The sequence below is a fragment of the Panthera leo genome, chromosome C1 (genome assembly GCF_018350215.1).
Source record: "Panthera leo isolate Ple1 chromosome C1, P.leo_Ple1_pat1.1, whole genome shotgun sequence".
Classification (NCBI taxonomy): domain Eukaryota; kingdom Metazoa; phylum Chordata; class Mammalia; order Carnivora; family Felidae; genus Panthera; species Panthera leo.
In genome coordinates this window covers 119,484,164-119,508,978 of record NC_056686.1, presented here as the reverse complement: position 1 = coordinate 119,508,978, position 24,815 = coordinate 119,484,164, and the positions used below count along the sequence as shown (strand labels likewise).

The 24,815-nt window shown below is 49.0% G+C and overlaps 1 protein-coding gene across 1 annotated transcript in view; it reads right to left on the bottom strand.

The window, feature by feature from the left end:
• Positions 1-617: 617 nt before the first annotated feature.
• The window catches only part of CCDC93 (coiled-coil domain containing 93), a 97,559-nt gene continuing 73,361 nt past the window's right edge, over positions 618-24,815 (bottom strand). The window contains exons 19-24 of the mRNA XM_042948498.1: positions 22,701-22,809; positions 18,947-19,029; positions 16,221-16,258; positions 14,744-14,828; positions 10,453-10,566; positions 618-5,686 (exon numbers count right to left, since the gene is read on the bottom strand). Of these exons, the coding sequence (XP_042804432.1) occupies positions 5,633-5,686; positions 10,453-10,566; positions 14,744-14,828; positions 16,221-16,258; positions 18,947-19,029; positions 22,701-22,809 (483 nt within the window). The 3' untranslated portion in view covers positions 618-5,632. The remainder of the gene's footprint in view (positions 5,687-10,452; positions 10,567-14,743; positions 14,829-16,220; positions 16,259-18,946; positions 19,030-22,700; positions 22,810-24,815) is intronic.

Sequence of the window (24,815 nt, the reverse complement as noted above, 5' to 3'; positions counted from 1 at the left end):
GAGCTCTCCGAATGCATCTGACCACCAAGCAGGAAGCTCCCCTCCCTAAGCATGATGGGGCCAAAATGGGCTTAGATGCCCATCACAAACAAATTCTTGGCCAACAGAAACAGTCTATTTGAGAATGGCCGTCATGACTCCTCCCCTGGGGCTGGACACAATCAGTTCTGCCAGAGAGAGGGGTGAGGAAAAGCCCACCCACAGCAGGTCTCCAGGGGGGGCAGGCACGGCTCCCTTGGGCCATGACTCATGGGTGCTATCTCCATCTTTCGCACCCCGAAAGCCAGAGGAACGGGGCTGTGCCGTGACCCTCATGAGAGAGAAGCAATCCTCCAGCCAACCTGGCCTGTTCTCAGGGTACAGCCACTTCATGGTCCCATTTCCCTGTTCCTGTCCCCTCCCCATCACCCAATGCACACACACACCTGGCGTAGAACCATCTCCCTAGAGCTGTCCTACCTAGAAGGTAGCTCCCTTCTTGCTTCCCTATTTCCCCCAAGACCCAAGAACATGAGAGATTAATTACTTTGGGCTAGGGCTTTAAATTCCTAAGGAGAGCAGATTTACCCAACAAGGATCTTCTGTCGTGTTGCTATTTTGTAGAAAACGAAATCAAATTAAAATTTAAAAACTTTATTTTTTTGAATAGATAATACATGTACATGGTATAAAATTCCAAAGGTACAAAAGGTATACAGTGAAAAGTCATTCCCACCCCTCTCCCCAGAGGCAAGCAAGGCTGACAGGTTCGCGTGTACCCTCCCAGAGATATTCGAGGCATATGCAAGCAGGTGTGCATGATATATGTGTATGCACGCACACACGCATATACACCCATCAACACACATTTTTCTCCATCCTCTTCCCCCTTCCCAAAACAAACACTAGCACACCAAGAGCCCCCTTTCCCCCATTTGACCATGCACCTTAGGGATCATCCCATGGCAGTGCATACAGAGCGACTCTGTTCTTATAAACCGAACACCCCACTGCGTGGATTCACCATACTTTATTTAACCATTGCCCTATGTTGGTGGCAGTTTCCGACTCTTTGCTATTCCAAACAATGCTGCGGTGAAAATCCTTGTACGTAGGAAACACTCCTAGAAGCAGCATCGCTGGCTCAAAGAGTGTGTGCGTTGGCACTTGCCATAGATACCGTCAGCTGCCCTCCACGGACGCTGTGCGGCTGCTACTTCTGCCAACACGGCATCCCAGCGCTGTGCCCCACTTGTTGGCTTCATGCGGCTGAGTCATTTCAACCAGTCAAGTTACCTTTAGGTTCATGACATGCCGTGAGCCAAGCCTACTCGTGATCTGATCTCTCAAATTACTATGTTCCCTCTACTTCCCTCCCACCGTATGGGGGGAGAAAACATGTGAAAGGCAATTCCTCTGAAAGGTTTGAAACCCTGACACCCCTGTCATCCCCAGCCTCGAGGCTAGACTATGACAAACACACTCTGAGAGATCCTCTCAAGGTGCTGAATCAAATGGTCTCCCTGTACTCAAACTAAGCGTAAATCAGATGAAGTTTCCGTCTGAACTCTGCTAATACAGGGATGCAAAGTCACAATTTAGAGAAGCTCTTTTATCCAACCAGGATTTCCTGGCCATTCGCCCAAGCCAGGTTCTGGGGAGACTCCAAGGTCCTGGCTTTCACTGCTCTTCCACTCTGGGCGGAAGGCAACAGACTTGGCAAAGGACTGAGAGATCAAACAGTGCCACCAAGACAGATGGCAGGGGAGAGGGCAGAACGTGGTCAGGGCTGCAGGCCGACAGTGAGCGGGTCTGTGGAGGATGGGGCCGTCAGGGAAAGCCACTGCCCGCGATCCTGGGTGGACGGCAGTCCAGGCAGAGGCAACAGCAAGGACAAGAGCCACGGGCAGGTTGTGAGCTTGGTGCCTTTGAGGAACTGACGTAAGGCTGATGTGAAAAACCCAGAGTATTCCCCACATTGTCAAATGAGCCAAAGTTCGGCTACTAGATCCCCCCAATGCTTTTACACATTTCTCATGAGAAGACTGGGGACCGTGACAACATGATTTTGTACACAGTGTTTTTGGCCTGCCGCCATGTGCTTTAGAAGAAATGCTCTGGACTTGGGGAAAAGGACTAAGACAAGGCCTGGGGGGCTCTGAAGACGCTTCACATAGGGCACCCCCGACTCGTGCCCAGCCACACGGACAGACGACGGGCACCTCACCCTGCTGGGGTTCTTCACTGTACTGCTGTGCCTTGAAGCCAACACTGGCCACAAGTAAATCATAAAGTGCTTCCTTAATGTTCTTCCTCAAAGCATATTCAAACCAACTCTGCCTCTCAGGCCCAGTCAAAGTAACCGTTAAAGCTTACTGCTAGAACGTCTACTTCCCTTGTGCACTGATCGTCAGTCACCTGCACAGAGGGCAGGACAAGGCCATGCCCAGGTGATGGGAATTGAGGCGGCACAGGTTTACAGGCCACTGCTTGATGCCCAAAGTGCCTTTTCCAGTAGGTCTGCTTTGGTCCCTGCAGATGTGGTCGGGGCCATCAATATTCAGCCTGAGGTCGTGGGGACGGTGCTTTGTGAGGTAGTAGAGGGCTGCCTGAGGCCTTCCCTATCCTCTGCTCCTGGTTTCGGGAGGTCTCAAGAGCTACGTCGTTGGTCAGAGAGCGCTTCCTCGGCCTGAGAGGGGCCTGCTCTCGGTACCAGCCCCTCTGCTTTCTAGGCCTGCTGCCAGACTCCGGAGACAGTGGCAGGACCTGGGTACCCGCAGGACATGGGCAACGGACCAGGACCTAGTTACAACCGTATACCTGAGGCTCTATCAAGGACTTAGGCCTAACTTAGAATTTGCCCTCTCTGTTCAAAATGGAAACAGACCCTCCTGTGGAGTTTGGGCAGCATTCTCTAACATTTGACACCTCCCTCTAAGTGTAATCAGTTGACCCCTGAGACCGAATCCGGGCCAAGGACAAGAGATATGATGCCTTGTGGTCCTCCAGTCTGGACTGCTCAGCAGCTCTGCTTGGGGTTTAAACCAAGGCAGCCCCGTGCACTCTGTGCGATGCACATGGGGGAGGGCAGCCCCTGACCCAGAGGCTAACGGAGAAGGTCGGGGCACCCGGCGGCCAGCCCTGGGAAGGCTGCCAAACAAGCTCACTGCTCTGGCCGAACAGGGACAACTCAATGCTTCCTGGGGAAACCTCATTCCTCATTTCATAAAAGTAACTTAAGGATGTGTCCCTGCTGCTGCTGCTTTTTTTTTTTTTTTTAATTCCAGAACAGTCTGTGGGCTTAGCTGAATACGCAGCCATACTCTGGGCACATAAGATGTCCTGGGAGGAACTCCCCTGAGTCGCTTCTGAAATGAAGGGGGCCTTGGGCATCACTTGAACCTGTAAGGCCTGGCTGTAAGGCACGCTTAAATGTCCTAATTACTCACAAAGGCAATTTGCACTTTGTGGGTCATCTGTGGCAAACATGGAGTTCTCGAGACTGGCTCCTGTGGTCTAACTCCAGAAGCGTCCAAGGAATAGGAACTAACCTGTATTAGGTCTTGTAGAATTAAAAGGGGAAAAGAGATCTTCTGATACCCCCCATACCAAAACCCAATCAAATGAAACTTTTTGGAAACATAGCCCAATACACGCCCTCGTTTTTAAAAAGCATTATTAGTTGCTTTGGATTAGTCATGCCATACGTTCCCCGACAGCAGAGAGGCGGGCGACCGAACCCCAGAATACCACCCACTCCTCCTCCCATCACCTTTGCACACATCATCTCATAACTGCTCCTGCGTTGTCAGGGATGGGTCTACGTGCTTCTCGACAAGAAAACACGCATGTTTCCCTGAACCTAAAACAATGTGCAGTCAAACTGCCGTCTCCCTCCCCTGTCCTCAGAGAGCCACCTGCTTTCTGGCTGTGTCACTTGCTTCAGCTTCACGGGGCCCTTGCAAAAATCAATCTGCAGATGACCGCGGCCGAGGGAGCAGCCGGAGGGAGACAGACACGGCCTGGGAAGAGCACACTCGGCACAGGGCAGCGTCAGATCACACAGTGTTGCTCCAGCCTCATCACACAGGCCTTGCTGCCCTGGCGCAGACACCAACGGGTGTTGTTCACCCAGCGCGAGAGCATTCAGGCTGTCCACATCACATCTGCTGAATGCATACATTAGGGAACTAAAACATGGTGCTCCTGAGGCTGCCCCGAATGCCCTACCTGCCTGACACGTGTAAGCTTTTCTGTTTCATGGTCCAAACCTGCTGATGAGTACGGGTGCAAGGTTTATGTGGAATGAAGCAAACCTCACACGGGGTTAACTGAACACGACTGAGCTGCCAGAGCCCGGGCAGCCAGGGCAGCCGGAGCTCCGTGTCTGGTTTGGACTGCTCGTTTTCAGAGGATCAAGTCCACCACTCTGCCTTCCTTCAAGGGCCCCCAAAAGCTGATCCCAGCCTGCCTTTCCTGCAGAGACGGGCCTATCCACTCCTTTCCCAAGAAACACACTTGTACTCCCCCTGCGCCCTCTCGTGTTTTTAACTATAGTTGTACTTTATCCAAATTGACCTTCCCACCTGTCTCTGCCTATTAACATGCAACTCTCCGTTCAGACCTAGCCCACGTCCTGCCTCCTCCACGAGGCCTCCCGGATCTCTGCACACCTCACTGCTCTGCCTCGTCCAGCGCCCTCTGGTTTCTCTTCATGGCCAGTCGCTCTGGGATCTATCACATGCTGCTCTGGACCTCAGTGAATGGTGTGTCTGTGTCTCACCTCTGTGATCCGCCCATGATCTGCCCAGATGTGGCGCACACGGAATGTGCTCTTAATGAGGGGGGTGCACAAGACCAGCCACATCTGGCCGTGACTCAAGAGAGAAACAGCGTCTGAAGGTGTCATGCTTATTTAGGTGTCCTCAGTGTGAGGCCCCTGTTTGCAATTTTTGGTGAAGTAAACTTGGGTACTGTGTAAGAACAGAAGCAGCGGCGGCCACTGAGCTCTCGTTCTTGTTGCTACACCATTACGACCGCTGGCTGCCATCTGGGGGGGGCAGGAACAAAAGGCACACAGGTAAGTGAAGGGCCTACAAGACCACCACTCACATGGGCTGGTCGTTCAGCTAAAAGCCTTTGTTTACTAAAAAAAAAAAAAATCTCAGCCGACCAAGCTCTGGGGCCCAGCGGGCTACGTTTGCTCCCCAGGCTCCTTGCTGGCGCCCGAGCTGCAGGGCCTGTGTTTTACACATCTGTTTCCCTCAGGGTTTACTTCTCACTGCTTGCTCAATTAACATTTGCTGAACAAACGAATTCCTTTTTATTCAGAGAGTCCATACAGATACAGGTACCTTCATATGTGCAATGTTACTGGAGAAACAAAAGTTGAACTGACACAGAACAAATACGGCCCACATTTCTTCATAGGACGACGGGCATTATCCAAGCCGTCAGGTGCACACTGTCTGATTCCATCGGCATCAGAGAGATGAAACGGAAGCAAATGGGAGGAAGGAAGTACCCAGAGTGTTGAGGTGCATCTCTCTACTGTAGTGTTTGGAACCACTTCACCAGCCTGTAGTTGATATATGGCATTAAAAAAAAACCCAAAAAACAAAAAACAATGACATACGATGACGTCTGGGAGTTTTCAGGAGGCCTTGGCTTTCACCTTGGACAGCAGCACCTCATTCTTGCGGCCCTCCTGGAAAGGAACAGAGAGACGGCATGCAAAGAGGTGGTGACCACATGAGCTCCCACGTGAACCTGACGGTCTTACTACCTTTCCCCCAGTCCCAGGAGAGACAGCTACTGACTGACTAAACCGGCCCCCTTGCACGCTGCCACCAGCACGACGGAACTTCCTGGAGACGTGCACCTGATTCAGTGCCAAAACAACTATAATGACAATTGGCTTCTGGGCTGTCAGACTGAGAACTGGATGAGGATTAGGCACAGTCATCGCAAGACTTCGTGAAGTCACTGAAATGCTCAAGGGGACAGCAGCAGAAAGCAGACACTTTTATGTTCTAATCTTGGACCACTACGATAAGAAGGGGGCAAGGTCCTTGGAGCCAGCTGCCGAAGGAGTGACCCAGCTCACACAGCAAGCAGAACACACAGCAAAGTTCTTACTCTGACAACAGTGAAGGTCAAGAATATCCTTGGCTTTAAGAAAGAAACTCACAGAACACAGGGTGAGAGAAATCCATCGAGGGACACCTCCTCTTTTAACACTGAGCTGTCTGAAATCCATTACTGCACGTCCTGAGGGAGATGACCGAGGGAGGTCACCGGTGCCATCCTGTGTGTGTGGAATCTGATGTCCAGTGGCGCAAGGTCACCTCTGCATCGCTTTGTATCCCCCCTTCCTTAAACACGTTCCAAAACTTCTCACTAGGCATCCTCCTTCCCTCTTGTTCCCTCTGGACTTGATAGCTCAGGATATCCTTGATACCTCCATCTGCTGGCAAACAGTGTCCCCTCCTTCCTCTGGCCATGTCACCAGGAGCCCTGTTTAAACTGAGAGGTGCACATGGTAGTGGGAAGGGCCTGGACACACAAGCTGGAGGGCTGAGGCCTGAGGCCTGAGAGTGAGGCCAGGCCTCCAGTAGCCATGCTTCCTGGGGATTCTCCTGTGGGGAAGAAATTCTTTCACCCTTCAACCCCTTGCATCCAAGAACCCAAGAGTCAATGTTTCCATCTTTCTGGGCCTGGCTATGTGCTCTCAGCTCTCCAGAGGCCCTTTGTTCTTTCTGGCAGTGTTGTGGCTCATGTCTGCAGTGGCCCTTTTTTTACTAAGTGCCAGTTCCCCTGTAGGTACTTATTCTTCTCCTCAGAGCTGGGGAATAGCTGGGCTCCGGGCCTGGGGTAAGGCTGAATTATTCTGTCAGAAGCAGAGTACTCTAACACTTTTTGAGCACATGTTTCTGGAGGGGGAGGCAGTTACTTTTTCCCGGGGGGTGGGAAGAGAAAGAAGTTGAGTAACATTTGTTGGACTAGAGAACAAAGTTTTCCTTTTTAAAATGGGTTACTGAGACTTGCTTGGGGAGGAAACCTCCAGCCAAAGACAGAGTGCGTGTGTGTGTGTGGGGGGTGCGGGGGTGGGTATGGAACAAGAACAGGCAGGTAGTCATACTATTTATTATTAAACTACTCTCTTTACTTCTGTGTATTTTTTGAAAATTTCCATAACAAAAAGATAAAACAACAAAACAATGACTAAATACATTCAGTTGTCACCCACTTCAACTTTCAAATGAGGCAAAAACAATTCAGAAGCATCCAAGTGCTCCTGTGGCAGGGTCCCCAGCAGGGATAATTCTGGGGACCACACAACGCTCAGACGGTGCCTGAACTCTCTGGCTGTACCTGGTATGTGTGAGCCCTGATTAAGTTTCATGCAAGCTACTGGAGGCCTTTTGGGAAACCACAGAATGACACCATCTGTCTGTTCAAAGCAAATACAGAAAGGGTCCCTTAGGCATTTCTTTCTAGAAGAAAAGGGAAAATACCTCCCTTGATTCTGTTTCTTTCCTACTGAAGAGCGTATGGGGCCCACTATGTGCTAGACATGGCACTTTAGCCCCCTCGAAATTATGCACTCAAAGCCAGCTTCGCGAAAATGTATGGTTTGCATTCCTCAGCACTGGGCTAGAATTGAAATCTTGGGTCGGTGACCTTAGGAGAGGCTGTGCTTCAGGGACGTAGTTAATTAATGCAATTTGGCCATTAAACTGATTTCAGAGTATGTGCTGTTTCCTGGCAGCCTTGCTGTTAACAAACCCTGCTGGGGCAAGCAAGCCCGTGGGAGTTTGGACACGGTCAGGGGTCTCGATACCAGAGGAGGCTGGGAGTCAGGACGAGGGGCACCACTGAGCTCGATGAATGTGGAGGAAACCAAATCCAATGAAGCAGAAGTAGTAATGTGGCCAAGGGCCATGCTCTGGACGATGATAACTGTGCTCTGCACGAAGTGATGAGTGCCAGAGACCAGGATACGGTGGGAATCTAGAACCCAGGAGTAGATGACCAGGCAGGTTGGGGAGAGACAAAGAAAGAGGACAGAACAGAGAGGGTTCGTCATCCCAGACTCTGCCCTGGGATGAAAGTCTGCCTTCCCAAACTGTGCATCTATTGCCAATGAGATCTGACCGGTACCGCAATATGTAACATAGCAGAATCAGCCTGGCTAAAGGGATGGGGTGGGAACTAGAGGGAAGTTGGCCTCCACTGTCGCTTCCCCCTCAACCTGTGGGGGCCCCAAGAGGGGCCAGGTTACCTCAGAGGAGCTTATGGAAAAGGTTCGAGATGTGGGGACACTGACATGCGATGACTAATTTTAAAGTTTTGCCAAGTAAAACATTAAAAAAAAAAAAAAGGAGTACATACTATCAGTTTTAATGTTGTAAAACAAGAAAGTATGCGTTTTTTTCCCCAAAAGGTAAGTCCTTTAAATGAAATATATGTGGCTGTCTGAAGGACATATTATATTCTCCTTCCCCTTTATCTCTCCAACTTGCTTTGGACCGAAGAAAATAGGCATGGGCAAGGACATGGTCTAGGAGTCTCAGCTGGCTTGGAGAGACCCTCCCTTGCCCTCTGACATGTGAGTGTCTGTGCCTGAGGAGGCCGGGACAGAAATCTTGATGCTTAATGTATCTGAAGGAACTGTTTCCTTTGGAGGTCACCCTAAGCCTTTAGCCCTGAGCTTTTCCATTTCGCTTTTATTTGCTTTGATTTTGACAGCTTATACACATCCTCCCCAACTTACCTGCTTTTTGTTTCTGCTGTCAAAAGGGCAGTGCTGACATGTCCAAACAATATTTGAAATGTAATTCCTCTCCACTGGGCCTTTTCTCTTTGTGAGTTATTTGCATTCAAGGGCAAAAAAGAGCTCTTCTAGGTCCTATTTGATCCTTGCCCGCTAGCTCACTAGCCCTTCCAACCCCTGCTAACCACAAGGGGCTCCTACCAAGAGCACCTCACCACCCGGTCACTCTCCCATGCTGCCTGGCCTTAGGTCTCACTCCTGCTCTGCCCATGGCCAAGTCTTCATCTGAGAGAGATCTTCCCTAACCACACCATCTCCATTAGTACCCCCAACCCCCTGGCAAAAAGTGAAATTACTTCTTATATGTTAATACTTGTTTACTAGGGTTTCTGTTTCCTAGCTTGTTATCTGTCCCCCCAAACACAAAATAAGCTCCTTGACATAGGCACTGGGTCTTGATATACCCCCAGGGGCCTGGTAGGAGCTGGAAGAACATTTATGGAAAGTATAAAGATTTCAAAATGTCTATGGGTTGTGGCTCCCAAAAGTTAAATTAAAAAAAAAAAAAAAAAAAGGAAGGAGGGTTGCCTGGGTGGCTCAGTCAATTAAGCGTCCAACTCTTGATTTAGGCTCAGGTCACAATCTCATGGTTCTGGGATCGAGTCCTGCATTGGGATTCTCTCTCTCCCTCTCTCTCTCTCTCTGCTCCTCCCCTGCTTACTCACATGTACTCTCTCTCTCTCTTAAAATAAATAAATGAACATTAAAAAAAAAAAAGGAAAGAGAAGTAGAAAAGGAAAAAGGATAGAAAGGAAGGAAGAGAGAAAAGTCTAAAAATATATAGAACAAAATTATTGGTATGAATAGATTATATTTTTTATTCTGTAGACCAAACACCAGGATACAACTACGCCTCTAGCTTCTCTATATTCAGCCATTTCCAAACTCACTGAAACCACATGGATTTGGGCTAGAAAGGGGGGAGGAATTCCTGAAAATGAAGTGGCTGATACCCTAGAAAGTGACAAAATGAAGTCTCTTTTCTGGAAAATCTCTTAAGCAAAGGGAAAACACTTTTCTGTCTGGACCCATGAAGAGAAACCCTGCCCAAATGCAGGCAGAAATGACAGAGACCAACAAAATTCAGTTGAGTGTTGGGTGTGACAGGAGCCAGACAGAGTGCTAGATGCTTTCATCCCTCGCCTGACCCAACAGAACCCAGCAACGAGGAAATGGGTTTGGAGGGATTAAGTCACTGGCCAAGTGCACAGTTGGTAAGTGGTAAAGGTAGAGCTTGAATCCAAACCCGCCACGCTCAAAATTCATTCTTTCCACAGGCTTCTCAAGGTCTCTCCCCATCTTATTCCAGACCTGAATTTAGAACAACTGCTGTTTCCAAGTGACTCTGGATGCAGGCCGATAGTGCTTTTCCTTGTGAGTTTGATATGCTCATTAAATGTCAGAGGAATGAAAATAAAGACATCATTGTCTCTGAAACATTCAATTCGAGACTCAAGATGGGCCCCCGAACTACACAGTCCTGAACCACTTAGATGTCGTGCGTTACTGTTGGGATCACACCGCCAAGCTGCTATTACAGACCAGTGGAAAACCAGAGAATCCATTCCCAGTGCCCCCTTCCCCCTCCCCCCTCCCCCCCCCATAGCCTTACATGCCCTCCCCAACCCTCCTCTTACCTCCTTGAACTCTTTCACAGTCTTGAAGTACAGCCTTTGTTTTTCTAACAGTTCCAAGTACTGGTCATTCAACTGGTCTCTTCTCATTTTGTTCTCTTGCTTCTTCTTTTCCATCTGTTGAAACATTTCAGAAAACGGTGATGAAAAGGTCTATTGTGACCAAGGGCTGCTGGCAGCATCCAAAAGGTGAGTATTACCAACATTTCTGTGGACTTCATTTACCTTCTATACATTACTTCTGGGATTTATTATTTGCATGACATTACATAGAGGCTTGTCTACTGCAATCAGCAATTTTCTTATCATTGGGCACTAACTGTTCCTGTGTGTGTATGTATGTGTGATTACAGTTTCACAACAAACAGGTTGGTGGTTCTCAACCATGGGCCATTTTGCCCCCCAAAGGGCATGAGGCGATGTCTGGGGACAGACACCTGTGATGAGGGGGTGCCGCTAGGAGCCAGCGATGCTGCTAAACATTCTACAACGTACACAACAAGGAGTAGTCATTCCTGGTCCAAAATATTGATTGTGTTGAGCCTGAGAAACTCCTATTTAAATAACTGAGTTCCCTTTTCATTTAGCACAAGTATTTCTCACACTATTGTACAATTCCTACAATTAAAACTATACAATATTCCTGATCACCTTGCTAACTTCACCCATCTTTCTAGTCACACACAATTAAGGTTGTTTCCAGGATGGTGACCTCATAAATAAAGGCTGGATTTGGGTTAGAGAGACTTTCCTAAGGTACCTAACAGCTTTGTCATTCAACAAATACTGTGTGGACACCCTGGGCACTAAATGCTGTGGTGACGAGGCAATGTCACTGCTCCCACGGAGGGTGCATGCTAGAGGGACTGACACTAACCAAGCACCTTACACAGAGCTCCGCGTGCAAATTCATACCCGTGATCAGTACTGTGAAGAGAATGACAGGGTTGGGAGACAGAGAGGAGCATGCGTGGCATCCTCAGACTGGATGGTCAGGGAGCGCTCTCTGAGGAAGTGACATTTGGGCAGAAAGTTATGGTGGTGAGCTGGTGCCTGGCTGGTGGCAGGTGGTCAAGAGCGCGCTGGATGAATTCACTGGTCTTCTGATGCCCGAACAGAGCTTCTGAGTGACGCGTTGGGAGGGATTACACAGTTGACACAGGGTAACGTCGAACTGGCTGCACCATATTCCGCACTCAGCCCCGTGCCATGCTATGGGCTGATCACGTGGGTGAAGTGTGACCCGGTGCACCCCCCCAGCCCTTTCCAACCTTGCTCGGGGGAAGGCCCACCCCACAGGGGCATTCATCTGCCCGGTCTGCTCCTGACCATGTATACAGCTCCTAAGTCTCCTGGTGACCTAATCCTGAGACCCTGCTCTCCTCTTTCTATAGGTCTGCACGTGGGCACCTGTCGCATACCTGCGCCCAGGTCTGGAGTCTGGTAACCCGCCTTCCCCAGTGTGTCCCGTGCTCCCTTCTGGCAGGCTTCCTGATACCACCCAAATGAAAATGGTTCCTACCACAATTCCCACTGCTCTTACTTGCTGGACCCCAGTTCTCACAGCTGCCAGACACTTTTTCCACTGGGTCCCTACCTCCTAACTAGCACAGCAGGCAGATCGACCCCAGGCCTTTCCTGCCTGCTCTGTCCTCCAGCAGAAAGTCTGGCCATGACTGACCATGTCCCAGTGATATAAACATGGTCCTACAGGGGTGCCTGGGTGGCTCAGTTGGTTGAGTGTCTAATTTCAGCTCAAGTCATGATCTCACAGCCCATGAGTTCAAGCCCCGCATCAGGCTCTGTACTGACAGCTCAGAGCCTGGAGCCTGCTTCAGATTCTGCCATCTCCCTCTCTCTCTGCCCCTCCCTTGCTCATGCTCTCTCTTTGTCTCAAAAATAAATAAAAACATTAAAAAAAAAAAAAACCATGGCCCTATAATCAATTTAATTTCAGTGTATCCAGGACCCCACATGGGAGGTGGTGTAGCAACCCTGAAATGGAATGAGCAATCCTATTCCTGTCACTTGTGTTTCCCTGGGCAGGTTATTTAACCTTTTTGAAAGATAGGTCCCCTAGTTGCAAAATAAGGGTAATATCACCTAGATCACAGGTTTTGTTACCTGTGTATATAGGTATATGTGGGACTAAATATTGTATGAATGGCACGTCACTTGGTTTACAATAGCCATTCAGCAAAGACTCTGTTTTGTCTTTACACTGGATGCCCTAGAGTGCTGGTGGTAAGAAGTGTAAGGGTCTTCTTTGCTCTCAGAATCAGGAGCTGGCTTAGGGCTGAGTTTTATTTTCACACTGTCCTAGCACCCCTAGCCCAAGCACATGGTTCTCATGCCTTGCCTATCCCCCTTCACACTCTAGGTCAGGAACCCCTTCTTACGCTGGGCACTTGCTCTCAGTATTCCAGAAATCCAGAGACTTCTCCTCAGGATCAGGTCAAAATGCCTGCCAGTATGTGACTATCTCTTTACTCAGGAACCCTTCGATGCACCATAAACACCTTCTCTATCATTTGTAGGCACTGCTGGTCTATGGTCTACTCTGTGTATATTCTGCACCTGCCCGTTCTGTGCCTGGGGACGTCCATGCTCTGGGAGGACACTGACTCCCCTGCCACATACACTCTGAGCAGGTACCACCATGGATAGGGAGAGCGATGGTTTTTCAAACACATCAAAAGAAATGCATCTGAATGAATGTTGTTCTGCAAAGACAGACTTCTTGCATTTGAAGTGCCAGTCAATATTCAAACTTGCACCAAACCCTCTCTAAGAACTGCCTTTAGAGTCAACTGAATGAAATCATTCACTCAGCAAACAGTTCTTAAAAGCCCACCACGGTCAGGTGCTGTATTCGCAACTGGGGATGCAGACATGAAAAAGAGAGCCCTCTCTGCCCATGGTCCTGTCTTTACAACTTATCTCCTGGTAAACAGGAAGGGGAAGCCAAAGGAAAAAAAACCCAATAAATTCCTAGTGTTCTTTCCTACGGACAAGAGCAGCTCCCCAAGGAGGAGCATGGCAAGGGTGGAAAGGTCCACCACGCTGGGATCTGGGTTGTGAAAGGCTTGCACTTAGCTAGATTCTTTGTCCTCCTTCTACGTTACACCCTAGGTCATCAAGGGACTGTCTTGCATTGGGTATGTGTACATTCTCATGACTGCTTTCGTTTTTGTGGCTGAATAGTCTTGCCACTAAGTGATAATTTTATTTTTTGCTCCACTGACATCATTTTATTGAAGTCATTAATGGGAGATTAATCCTTTCTCTAGGGAAAGGGATATAAAGATATTTTGCCCTTAGTTCATCTCTTGTGAGATGAGATTACAGGCAGCTTGAATGTCTTTTTTGTGAGTTCTTATGATGACAAGTCCTACCGGTATCCTTTCCTTCATGTGTTTACATTCTGGCATGGCTCACTGGACCACTTTGCTCCTAGCTCATGAGAGGAGATGACCTAAGTCCCCAGAAGGTTTTACTGCCATGCCTGAGGACCACTCTGGTGTGATCCATTTTTTAAGTGGACCAAAAGTAAGAGATTTGGAACTATTAGTTAGGATTCATCTGGTTATCACAGTAGAAAACTGGAATTACATCTGGTTTCCAGACAGTCATCAAATCTTCCTTACTACTATCAAAATGGCCCAAGTGCACAGCCACAAAGCGATGAAAACCCCATACTGGCCCCAGGCTGAATGATTCTCTGTAACTATCTCTAGAACTCCCACAACACCTATCAATTCCTCTTCTCTCTTCTGATTTCTGAGGCATAATATCCTCTCACTTTAGAATTCAGTTTGACAATTATATGCATTTTTTATAGAGGACTTCTGAAAACTAAAATACTCTCAAGATCCTAAGAAATGAATCTCTAATGGTAGAATTTCAGGCCAAAGATCCAGTGAAGAAGAGATTCTGGGTAAGAGAATACTTCGCCTACTGGTGAAAGTGGGTTTCCTCAACTATAAAATGGGGGTAACACTACTTGCTTAAGAAGGCTTTTAGGAGGAATAGCACCATGCTTAGCTCACAGTGGGTATTCAGTCCACAGGAGCCACTGTTAGGAGCTGCCTTGGAACACCAGCTGCCTTTGGAGCTGGCCCTGCCCACTGCAGGGTCAGAGGTATGGTGGGAACCCACTCTGTAGACACTGAAGATGTGTCTTCAGGATCGGGAGCACATCCCCAGGTCAACCAGAAGAGGCCTGCTCTTCCCAGGGCCTTCTCTAAAACCAGTATGAAATCCAGGTTGTATTATAGGAAAAAAGCCATCTGACCTTCATTCTACTTTGCTTAATTCCTTCTACAATCTGTTCCATCTGACGTAAAAACTGCTCCCGGGTAGCAGGGGAGGCCATGGCTCTGAAAGAAAAATCAGCGGAGTTACGACTCGCACACAGGATGCTGAGGAAGGGGGCGGTGTCAGGGAGTCCTCCCCATACCCAGATGATGCCCCAAGAGGCACCCAGGTCCCCAGCAGTTAAAGATTCTAAACTCCGAGGAAGGCACAAAAATTAGCTTCATCTCTTAACTGAATATTAATCTTTTTTGTCACTTTCTCTACAATTTTCTTAAGTGATAATGTATTTCCTTAAAGTAAAACAATATATCATTAAAATCAACAAAAACTTTTTTTTTTTTCCAACAAAAACATTTTTTACTTTGACAATGACATGCACTGCCTAGGACATGGATTCCATTTTGTTTTTAGAAATCTGGGGATTTGCAGGCACTGCTCCAGACTGGCAGACATATTCTGAGATCTTCCTAAAACTGGGGTTGGGAAACCTGGTCCTGTTTCTAAAAGCAGCAGCTAAACCAGTGGCTTTCCTGGTGTCCTTCACTTCCTGTTGTGCACTGGGAATGGCACCAGAAGGGTCAGAGCACACGGACGCAAGGATTGAGAATTTTTCCAAAGGATGGGCTGACAGAGAGCAGAGCTCATCACAAACACGCTTCAACACTGCAGCCTCTCCCAATTATCAGGAAATGATGATGAAGGCGCCATTTTTAGAAATGCCACAGGGTTATAACTCGCTAATTGAAGCTGAATCTTACCACCGAACTGATTTGTTTTTAATTAGAAATGAAGCTTAAAATCTAGAGTTGGTAATTCATTAAGATCTTAGTCACTGGTCACCTGCCAGGGGATAAGAGAGGTTTGTGCTGGAAGCAAAGGAAGGGTGCTTACAGACAGCAAGCACTGGGGCTACCATTGGGCATGCTTAAGGGCTGGTATGACTTGGGTACGGGAGGCCTTGCCACACAGTTTTTGGAGAAAAAAAATTCTTATGTGAATAAAGTAGTTTAGAAGATGCACATTGACTTAAAAACAAAATCTATCATAAGGTTTTAAAAATCTTTTTAAAAAATCAGATTAGTTCATTATCTAAATCTTAAAGCATCTCTACGTGCCCCAGAACAAATGGTATCGATCTAATCTTAACAAGACAAAAGTGACATACAAAGAGATTTCGGTAGTGAGGCGGTCAAGTTACTTGCAAGTTAACTTTTTCCAAACCAAGATATTCCTTGGTGTCTTTCAAACTCACTCTAACATCACCGTAGTTCTGCAAGAATGCAGAGACCGCATGAACTGAGACACACCTGGACTTGGCAGGAGGGGGAAAGTGTAAAAGCCACATGTCTAGCACGGTCTTACTCAGTCACACCCCTGTGAAATCGAAGGTGAGCGGAGTACAAAGTGCAGGGGGCACCAAGGTCGTGACGGGAAGGAGGGGGGCTGGTACTTACTGGGAGAAGTTCTCATGAATTGAGTTCAGCAGGCTAATCTGAGGAAGAAAGCGGGGGGGACTGTAAGCAAAAGGTTGAAAGACCCTGCACCGCCCCCCCCACCACACGCGGTTTTGTCTCTGGACACTGCTGCTGAGAGGAACACACCTTGTTTCTGGAAATAAAAGGACATGAGAGGGGCGCCTGAGTGGCTTAGTCGGTTAAGCGTCTGACTTCAGCTCAGGTCATGATCTCCCAGTTCGTGGGTTCGAGCCCCATGTCGGGCTCTGTGCTGACAGCTCGGAGCCTGGAGCCTGCTTCGGAGTCTGTGTCTCCCTCTCTCTCTGCCCCTCCCCCACTCACATTTTGTCTCTCTCTCAAAAAATTAAAAAAAAAAAAAAAAAAAAAAGGACATGAGAAAAAGAGCAACACGGTCTCAAGCCCCCCAGTTTTTCCCAGAGCATCTACCTTCCGACAGTCCAGGACTCCGGGAATGCAGGAAGACGGGCCACAGAAGGGCCTAAACTCCGGCTGAGAAGACACTAAGCTAACATGAGGGCTCTTTGGGCAGCTACAGCCACAGTCCTTGCTCTCTTGCCAAACACTGTACTTTATTTTCAGGGCTACCAGCTTAGCGGAGGGTCATTCAGGGTGCACAGTGAGGACACGCCCATCCTGCTGCTCCCCAATGCGGCCAGGTACTGGGCAGCTCTGAGAATCTCTGTGGGAATCCATCATTCAAGGCCCCCTTCCCGTGGAGAACACCTTAGCCCACACACACAGGACCCTCTCTCTGCCCCAATACTGCAGTCCAGGGCAAGGCTCTGAGCTCGGGGTCTAGAACCCTAGATCTTCTTTCTGGCTGTGTTATTAACTCAACTTGTGATTTATTGTACTTGGACTTCAGTTAGTAACACGGAAATGATATTCCTGTCCCTGCGACTCCCCAGGGATGTTTGAAAGCTAACATAGCACAGGCCTTAATGGATTTGGAATAAAAGGCACAATTTAACCAAATGCAAAGTTCTATGTGAATATGGCTTGGAATTAAAAAGCTTCCAGCCACCGCATACTCCTAGTTTTTAAAAGAACGGACCAGGGGCACCTGGGTGGTTCAGTTGGGTGAGGGTCTGACTTCAGCTCAGGTCATGATCTCACGGTTCGTGAGTTCAAGCCCCGTATCAGGCTTGCTACTGTCAGCATGGAACCTACTTCAGATCCTCTGTCTCCCTCTCTCTCTGCACCTCCCCCACTCATGCTCCCTCTCTCAAAAATAAACATGAAAAGAAAAAAAAAAAAAAAGAATGGACCAACTTTAAACACTGCTGTTGGAGGAAGGTGATGGGCTTTCTAAGAAGGCTCTGGCCTGCCCCTAAGTTCATTGGCAAGTCTTTCCCGCACTAGGTAGAAAGACCCCAAGGCCAAGGTATGTGGCAGAACTATCTCCCGGGTCTGATGTAAAACCCATCAAATGCACTCCACTCGTACAGTCAAGCATTTCTCAAATGCCTGTTATGTGCCCATCACTATGTACGACCCCCGGACAGAGGAAAAGTGAACTCAATGCCCCTCCCTCAAGAAGCGTCCTCTAGGAAGAGAGAGATTGATCTGGTTTGATTGACAATAGCCAATGAAGGTGGCACTAATTACACATGCCTCCATCTGGGGACAGGAAAAAGACGCAGTTGCAGTATGGCTCTTATTAAAGAGGCAGGGCAGCTTGCAAGGTGACAATGAAATGGAAAAAAATTCTGTTGACCTCGAGGTGAGGCGGTAGGTGGGAACTAACATGCACTGGGACCCACCAGATATAAGAACTTCACAGTCATTTCCTGTTTTGTCTCCAACACGATCATATGAAGTGGGCAGCATGGCCCTCTTTATGGGTGAGGAAAACAAGGCCAGACTAAAACCCAAATCTGTTTGACTGGAAAGCGTGTGTACTTTCTGCTCCACTGTGCTGCCACCGCGAAGACCACATTGTTCCTTTTTTTTTTTTTTTTTTTTTTTTTTTTTTTTTTTAAACATAGCTGAACACCCTGCTCTAATCACTTGTCCACTGTGAGGGAGCCCTGAATCCTGAGTGTCAGAGTAATGCGGAGGGGGTGTCTGTGCCCATGGCGAGCCTTTTCACTCCTGTTGGCCCCTGATGATTAAAAAGCTAGATTCCTCGTGTATACTGTAATAAGCCCAACATCCCCATTTTATTTAGCTGATTCTTTTATCTAGCCTTCTTTTTTTTTGAAAAAAAAAATTTGTTTTTAATGTTTGTTTTTGAAAGAGAGAGAGACACAGAGCATACGTGGAGGAGGGGCAAAGGGAGAAAGGGAGACACAGAATCCCAAGCAGCCTCCAGGCTCTGGGTTGTCAGCACAGAGCCTGATGCAGGGCTCGAACCCACAAACTGTGACATCATGACCTGAGCTAAAGTCCGACGCTTAACCGACTGAGCCACCCAGGCGCCCCCTTTCCTTCGTTTAAAACTCAAATGAAAGTCTCACTGACCCAGGCCCCCTCCATGTGAACCCCGTTTCTCACAGGGCACGACAAAACAGCTCGAGCCGTCCCAGGTTGGCACAGGCCACAGGAGCAGCAAGGTGTCTGTTACTAACTTTGTAACCCAGCACTGGGCATGCGGTGTGTGCCCCTTCTGCTCACACTGACTGCATCCTTCAAACTTCCTGGGGTCGACAGCCCTGGTCTTTGCTCATCTGATTAAGTTACTTTCTTTTTATACAGATTCTTACCTCTTTTTCCAAATAAACCTTTTTATCATCCAGGGTGTTATATAAAGTGAAGAACTGCTTGGTTTCTTTGTGCACAGCCGAAACTGTAGATGCAAAGACATCAGCACACATGTAAGAAAACGGATCAGAACAGCCGTGAGCACCCTCTCCTCCCAGAAGGCCACCCCCAGGACTGTGGCCTGTAGGGGCATCTGTGCGGAAGCCCCAGAGTCGAGCCCGTGCAGAGCCGCTGCAGGCGGATGGTAGCTGGCCATTGTGACTGGCCCAGCTGGGACGAGGGGCCAGAGGAACCTGTCAGCATGTGGGGTAGGTAGTTTCTCAGGTGAGGGGTCCTGGGGGGACGGTGGCAAGGACGCTTGGTGTGCATGGTGTGGGAGGGCACGCCAGCTCTTCCTGTTTGTGTGGCTTCCTCCCTTCCCACACCCTCAGGAGCAGGAGCCACAGCCTACTCACTTCTGTAGCCCCATGCTCGGTGCGGGCCCACAGCAGGTCCTCCAGAATACCTACTGGGTGAACGACGTGCCTGACCTAGGGCACAGTATGTGCCAGTAAGAGTGCCTTTTCTGCCCATTTGTGGGCCCATGACTAAGGGGTGGGGAGGTCTTATTTACCAGGCTCCCAACATCCTTTCCTACAAAATTCCTCTGCATCTCTGCCCACCTCTCCATCTTTACTCTTCCTGATAGAATGACTTAGGAGGCAAGCACCAAATTCCAGGACTAGGAGTGGGCCGTATTCACTAGAGGACGAGGTCACTGGGGAGGCTAGTGGGGTGGAGGGGGTGGGGACGGTTCCTGCCCCAGTTCCTCCTCCTGTTCGGTGGCTGGGTGCTTGGGCGGTCCCCCCATGTGACTCTGAGCCTAAATGCCTTCCTCATTGCTCTGAGTTTTGTCTCTAGCAGGAGACAAAATCCCAAGACCTGGATTCACAATCAGCCTTTGGGCCTAAACTGAGCCCTGCAATTTAGCCGTAGCCAAAGATGCTGATGTCTAAGATTCTGATCAGGTAACTGGCCAGATGACAGCGGGGTCTGGTTTCCCAGTTGCTCCCCAAACACAAGTTCCCTCTGGAGCAGCATGACTGGGGGAGGGGAGAGAGAGGCAGAGCAGGCTGGTGGGCACTTGTGGTTTCCTTGGGCAACTGCCACTAACACTGAAACCAGGTTCTTTAAGCCACGCAGCCAACTTTTAACTTTATTACCCAGTGATAGCTGTCTCTCCCCCAAGCTGTGCAGCCCAAAGATGGGTGGGGGCTGGCAATATTGCCATACATAACTGGAAACACAAGTTAATAATCTGATACAAGTATTGTGAGGCAGTAGTTAAAAATGTTTCCAACACAGAAATGTCTAATTTGTACAAAAATCATTACATGAACTACTCAGTATAAACTAGTATTCCTGCTAAGAGCTTTAGAACAGGGGATTCTAAGCCTGGCTGAAACACAGAATAGCCTGGGGAGCTTTTAAAATCTCCTGACCAGGGGCGCCTGGGTGGCTCAGTCGGTTAAGCGTCCGACTTCGGCTCAGGTCATGATCTCACGGTCTGTGAGTTCGAGCCCCGTGTCGGGCTCTGTGCTGACAGCTCAGAGCCTGGAGCCTGTTTCCGATTCTGTGTCTCCCTCTCTCTCTGACCCTCCCTCATTCATGCTCTATCTCTCCCTGTCTCAAAAATAAATAAACGTTAAAAAAAAATAATAATAAATAAATAAAATCTCCTGGCCAATTAAGTGAGATTTTTCTGGAGGCGGGGCCGGGTGATTAGAATGGATAGTCAAAGTTGAAAATCGCTGCCATAAATCAATCAATCAAACAATCAACTTTTAGCTTTGCTGCTCAGGGATGTGCCTGTCACCTTTCCTCTATTCAGATCAGAGACTGGGTGGAGGCTGCGGATATTTGACAATGATAAATACTAATGATGGAAAGGATACAGATATTTTGATGCAACTGCTTGGAAATGTTTTTGGTGTAAAAATGTCCTATCAAAAGGGCCTTAACAAGTGTCAAATTTACTCTGAAATACACTGATGCAAGGTATTATTGAATATTATTATTGTTCAAAGCTGGAAAGTAGGCAGAGATAGAAAATTAAAGGGGAAAGATTTAACTATGAGTGTTGCTGTCTGCCTCTGGCCAGCTGAAGCATGGTTGAGGACCACAGAAAACATCAGGATGGGGGCAGGCGTGAAAAAAAGCGTAACCCTCACTCAAGCAAAGACACTGCTTTGGCTGAGACCAGCACGGATGTTTGAAAGGCCAGCACCCCAAGGTGACGTCTGAGGTAGGTTTTGGAAGAAGAAATGGTGCCAGCCAAGTGGGAGCTGCAGGACAGTGGCGTTGTGGACTTGGGGACCAGCTCAGAGGCCAAAACACAGACACCCTTGCGAGAGGGGTGAGACACTGAGGGGCTGCAGGGGAAGCTGGCTGGCAGCTGGCCCACCTGATGCAAGACTCTGACCAGTGCATTTAGGATTCTGAAGATCATCTGACAAGTTACGGGGAGCTGTTGGATATTAGAGCCTTTAAAGTGAGAGTGTAAAATGGTCCAACTTCCGTTTAAGACCTGTCACACAAGAGTGCAGACTCTGGGCAGTGCTGAGAAGGTGGCTATGGCAGTGGCTCAGAAGAAACAGACTTGACCGTTTCTTGGAAGTAGAACCAGAAGGGCAGCGGAGTCAGAGACTAAGGGGCTGGGGGTACAGGCTGGCTAGACAGTGATCCCAGTGAGCAGGAGGGGAAATGGGGTAGGGAGGCTGAATTCGGTTCTGTATCTGTTGAGCTGCAAGTATCCAGGGCATATGCATGACTGGGGACCTAGAAGAAGGGGTGATGGCCCAGGACCCATTTACAGACTAGATCTGAGTTGGGTCTGACAGAACTGAGAAGGAGTCCCAGGCACAGGTAACAAGAGGAGTCAAGGCCCAAGATGTATGTCAAAGTGCACGGTGTGTTGAGGGGTAGTGTGTGGGCAGGGGAAGCCAGAATGTGAACCTAGAGAAGGAAAAGGGGGCCTCCAGGCAGCAACTTAGACTGAGAAGGATCTGGAGATAATATGGAGAGATGCTGTCCTCAGTAGGCTGGCCCGGGGAGTTCCTGAAGACTGGTCAGCAGAGAAAGAAGTGACATGACAGACGGGTGGGTGAGGAACTCAAGGAAGGGTATACAGACCAGCTAGTGGTCGTTCAGCTGAGCTACGACACAAGTCAGAATGGCTATCGCAGTGGGAGAGAGGCAATGACAATTTGAGGGCCACCCTGGACCTGACGAGCTGTGCTCACTGGTTCAGGCTGAGGGACACCCAGTCTTAGATTACTGGATGAACACAATGCTGTCAAAATCAAGGACCACATAGGCAAGAAAGTTTGTAGAGAAGAACAATGAGTGAGGATTCATCCAGAGATGCTATATTGCGGGGTGCTGACTGTCCCGTGTGAAGCTGGAAAGCGGATGGGGGCTCAGTGGAGCCAGATGGCTGACCAGGAGGAGGGCGGGTTTGAAACATCATGCTAAGAGCTCAATTAGCTCAATCTGTCCACAGAGAGGGCAGCAGAGCCCCCCAGTGCTGCTCCCGGGGTTAAGGGTCACTCAGCAGTGAGCTTTGTGGAATGAGCGCCCAGTGGGCCTGGTGACGACACGGAGCCCCTTTTGGTGGTGGCTTTCACGGACTGCACTGTGATGCACACTGCACCATGCTCCCGCAGGACAGGACCCTCGCCTCCTGACCCTCCCACCACCAGGATTGTTTGCACCTACTCTGGCGGTAGAGTTCAATAAATCTCTTCTGATACTGTATTAGCTCGGCTCGGCTGGGAACTTCATCAATCTTGCGATGCAAAATCGCTATTTCTCGATTTCTTCGAGCCTAAAGGCAAAAGGGAGGAGGAGACAGTACTATTTGGTAAAAGGTCTTACATGCTCTCTGCCCCCATCTCCTTCTGAGCACAGCCACACACCCGAAAATCTGCTGTGGCCTGAGGCCCCCATCTCAGGTTCTGACGGACTCTCCTCTACTTTGTAACACACGGAGGTGTGCGTAGCTATGAACTAGAACCAGAGAAGGCACGATGTTAATGGGTCGGCAAGGAAAATCCTGAGTAGTTAAGGCTTTTGTGGAGAGCCCTCAGCCGTCCCTCCAGGTCCCAAAAGTCTCTAGAGTAGTGGATTCCACCACCACCAGGTGCGGAACAGGTACGGAAAGGAAGGCCTCCCAGGTGATGAGGAACTGCCTCCATATGGATTCCAAATTCCTCAGCCTGTTGATAAGCTCCTCCAATACCTTTCTAGAATTTTCTCCCTACCATGGATTTGGGGTACGTTAGCCAAACTGGCCACTGACTGTACCTGGGGAGGCACAGCGGTGCTGTGTGGCTCGGGGAGGGTTTAGGCTCCCGAGGCCTGGCAGGCAGTACCAGTGGGAAGTGGCTGGGTTCCCACACTGCTCCCCACTCCCACTCATGGTCCAGGACTAACAGGCTCTTGGCACTGCCCTTCTCCTGTGCCACCCCATCTCTCTCTGGCCCGCCCTGCTCACGACAGCACGTGTGTGTCTCGAAGAACTGGGGGAATACAAACCTCTGGGAGAGAAGCTCACCAGCCCCTCTGGAGACCACACCCAACGTCGGGTCTCTGAGGCTCTGGTCAGAGGCAAAAATGTGCTTCTATTGGCCAAGACTACCCTGCCCTCTGGGTGCTCAGGCTCTGACTCTTATGTCCCCGCCCCCTTCCCCTCTTCTCCCCCCCAGGAATCTTAAGATACAATTATTCACTGTTTTAATACATCTTTAACCTTTCCCTTTCTACTGGCTCCTTCTCACCAGCATTTAGACAGGCTACAGTCCCTCATCCCTCAAAAGCCCTTCCCTAAGCTCTGATCACCTTTCAGCCCTCAGCCTCCTTCTGCAACAATAGCCCACCTTCCCTAGCCTCTCAGCGCCTCTTGCTGCCCCCATGCCCTGTGGTCATCCTCATGGCAGCTGGCTTCTCCAGACTCCCACTGTACTGCTCTCACCAAGGTCACCACAGGCCTCCTCTGGGAGACAGCTCATGGACAACCATCAGCTTCCAGCTTTCTTGATTTCTAGCAAAATTCACTATTCTCTCTGCCGAGCCCCCTGCTCAGCTTCTGCAAGCCCCTGCACTTACCCATCTGGCTTCCTTCCCTCCTGGGTTCCTTCTTTCCCTCTGCCTGTCCCCACACAGGGTTTGCCCCATTTCCACAGCTTTGGTTATCACCTACACAGTGCCAACATCCAAATCTCCAGCCCAGACTATTCTGAGCATCAGACCTGACATCCAATCATTTCTTGGACATTTCTACTTAGTCGAGTGCCCCAACTTTTAAAGCTCGTTAACACTCCTATACACACACGCCCTGAAGCCTATTCCTTTTGTTAATGCTTTCACTCAGTGAATAACACAAGTATCTACCCTACAGCCTGAGTCAGAAATTCAAGTACCATCCATGACTCCTCTGTTTCTCTGACCCAATTGATGCTAGGTCCTATCAGATACAGCTCCTCAGTCTCTCCTGTGCCAGGTCATTTCTGCCCATCCCCATGGCCCCTGCTCTGGCTCAGCCCCTCAGCAGGGCTATGGTTTTATGGTAGCTTCCCTTTAGCTAGTTTGAAGCTGCCCACAATAGGCAGTTTGCAGCTGCCCACAATAGGCAGTTTGCATATAAACACCCTCGTACTTTGATGTATATGCACATATCTTGGTTCTCAAATAGCCAGCCAGCTCCCAGAAGACTGGCCATCCCATTTACTATTCCTGGGACCTAAGGCAACCCTGAATATACTGTAAGCACACAGTCACAAATTTTCAAGTATGCAGCTGTATTTTCCTGATTTTATTTAATTCTGTTTCTTT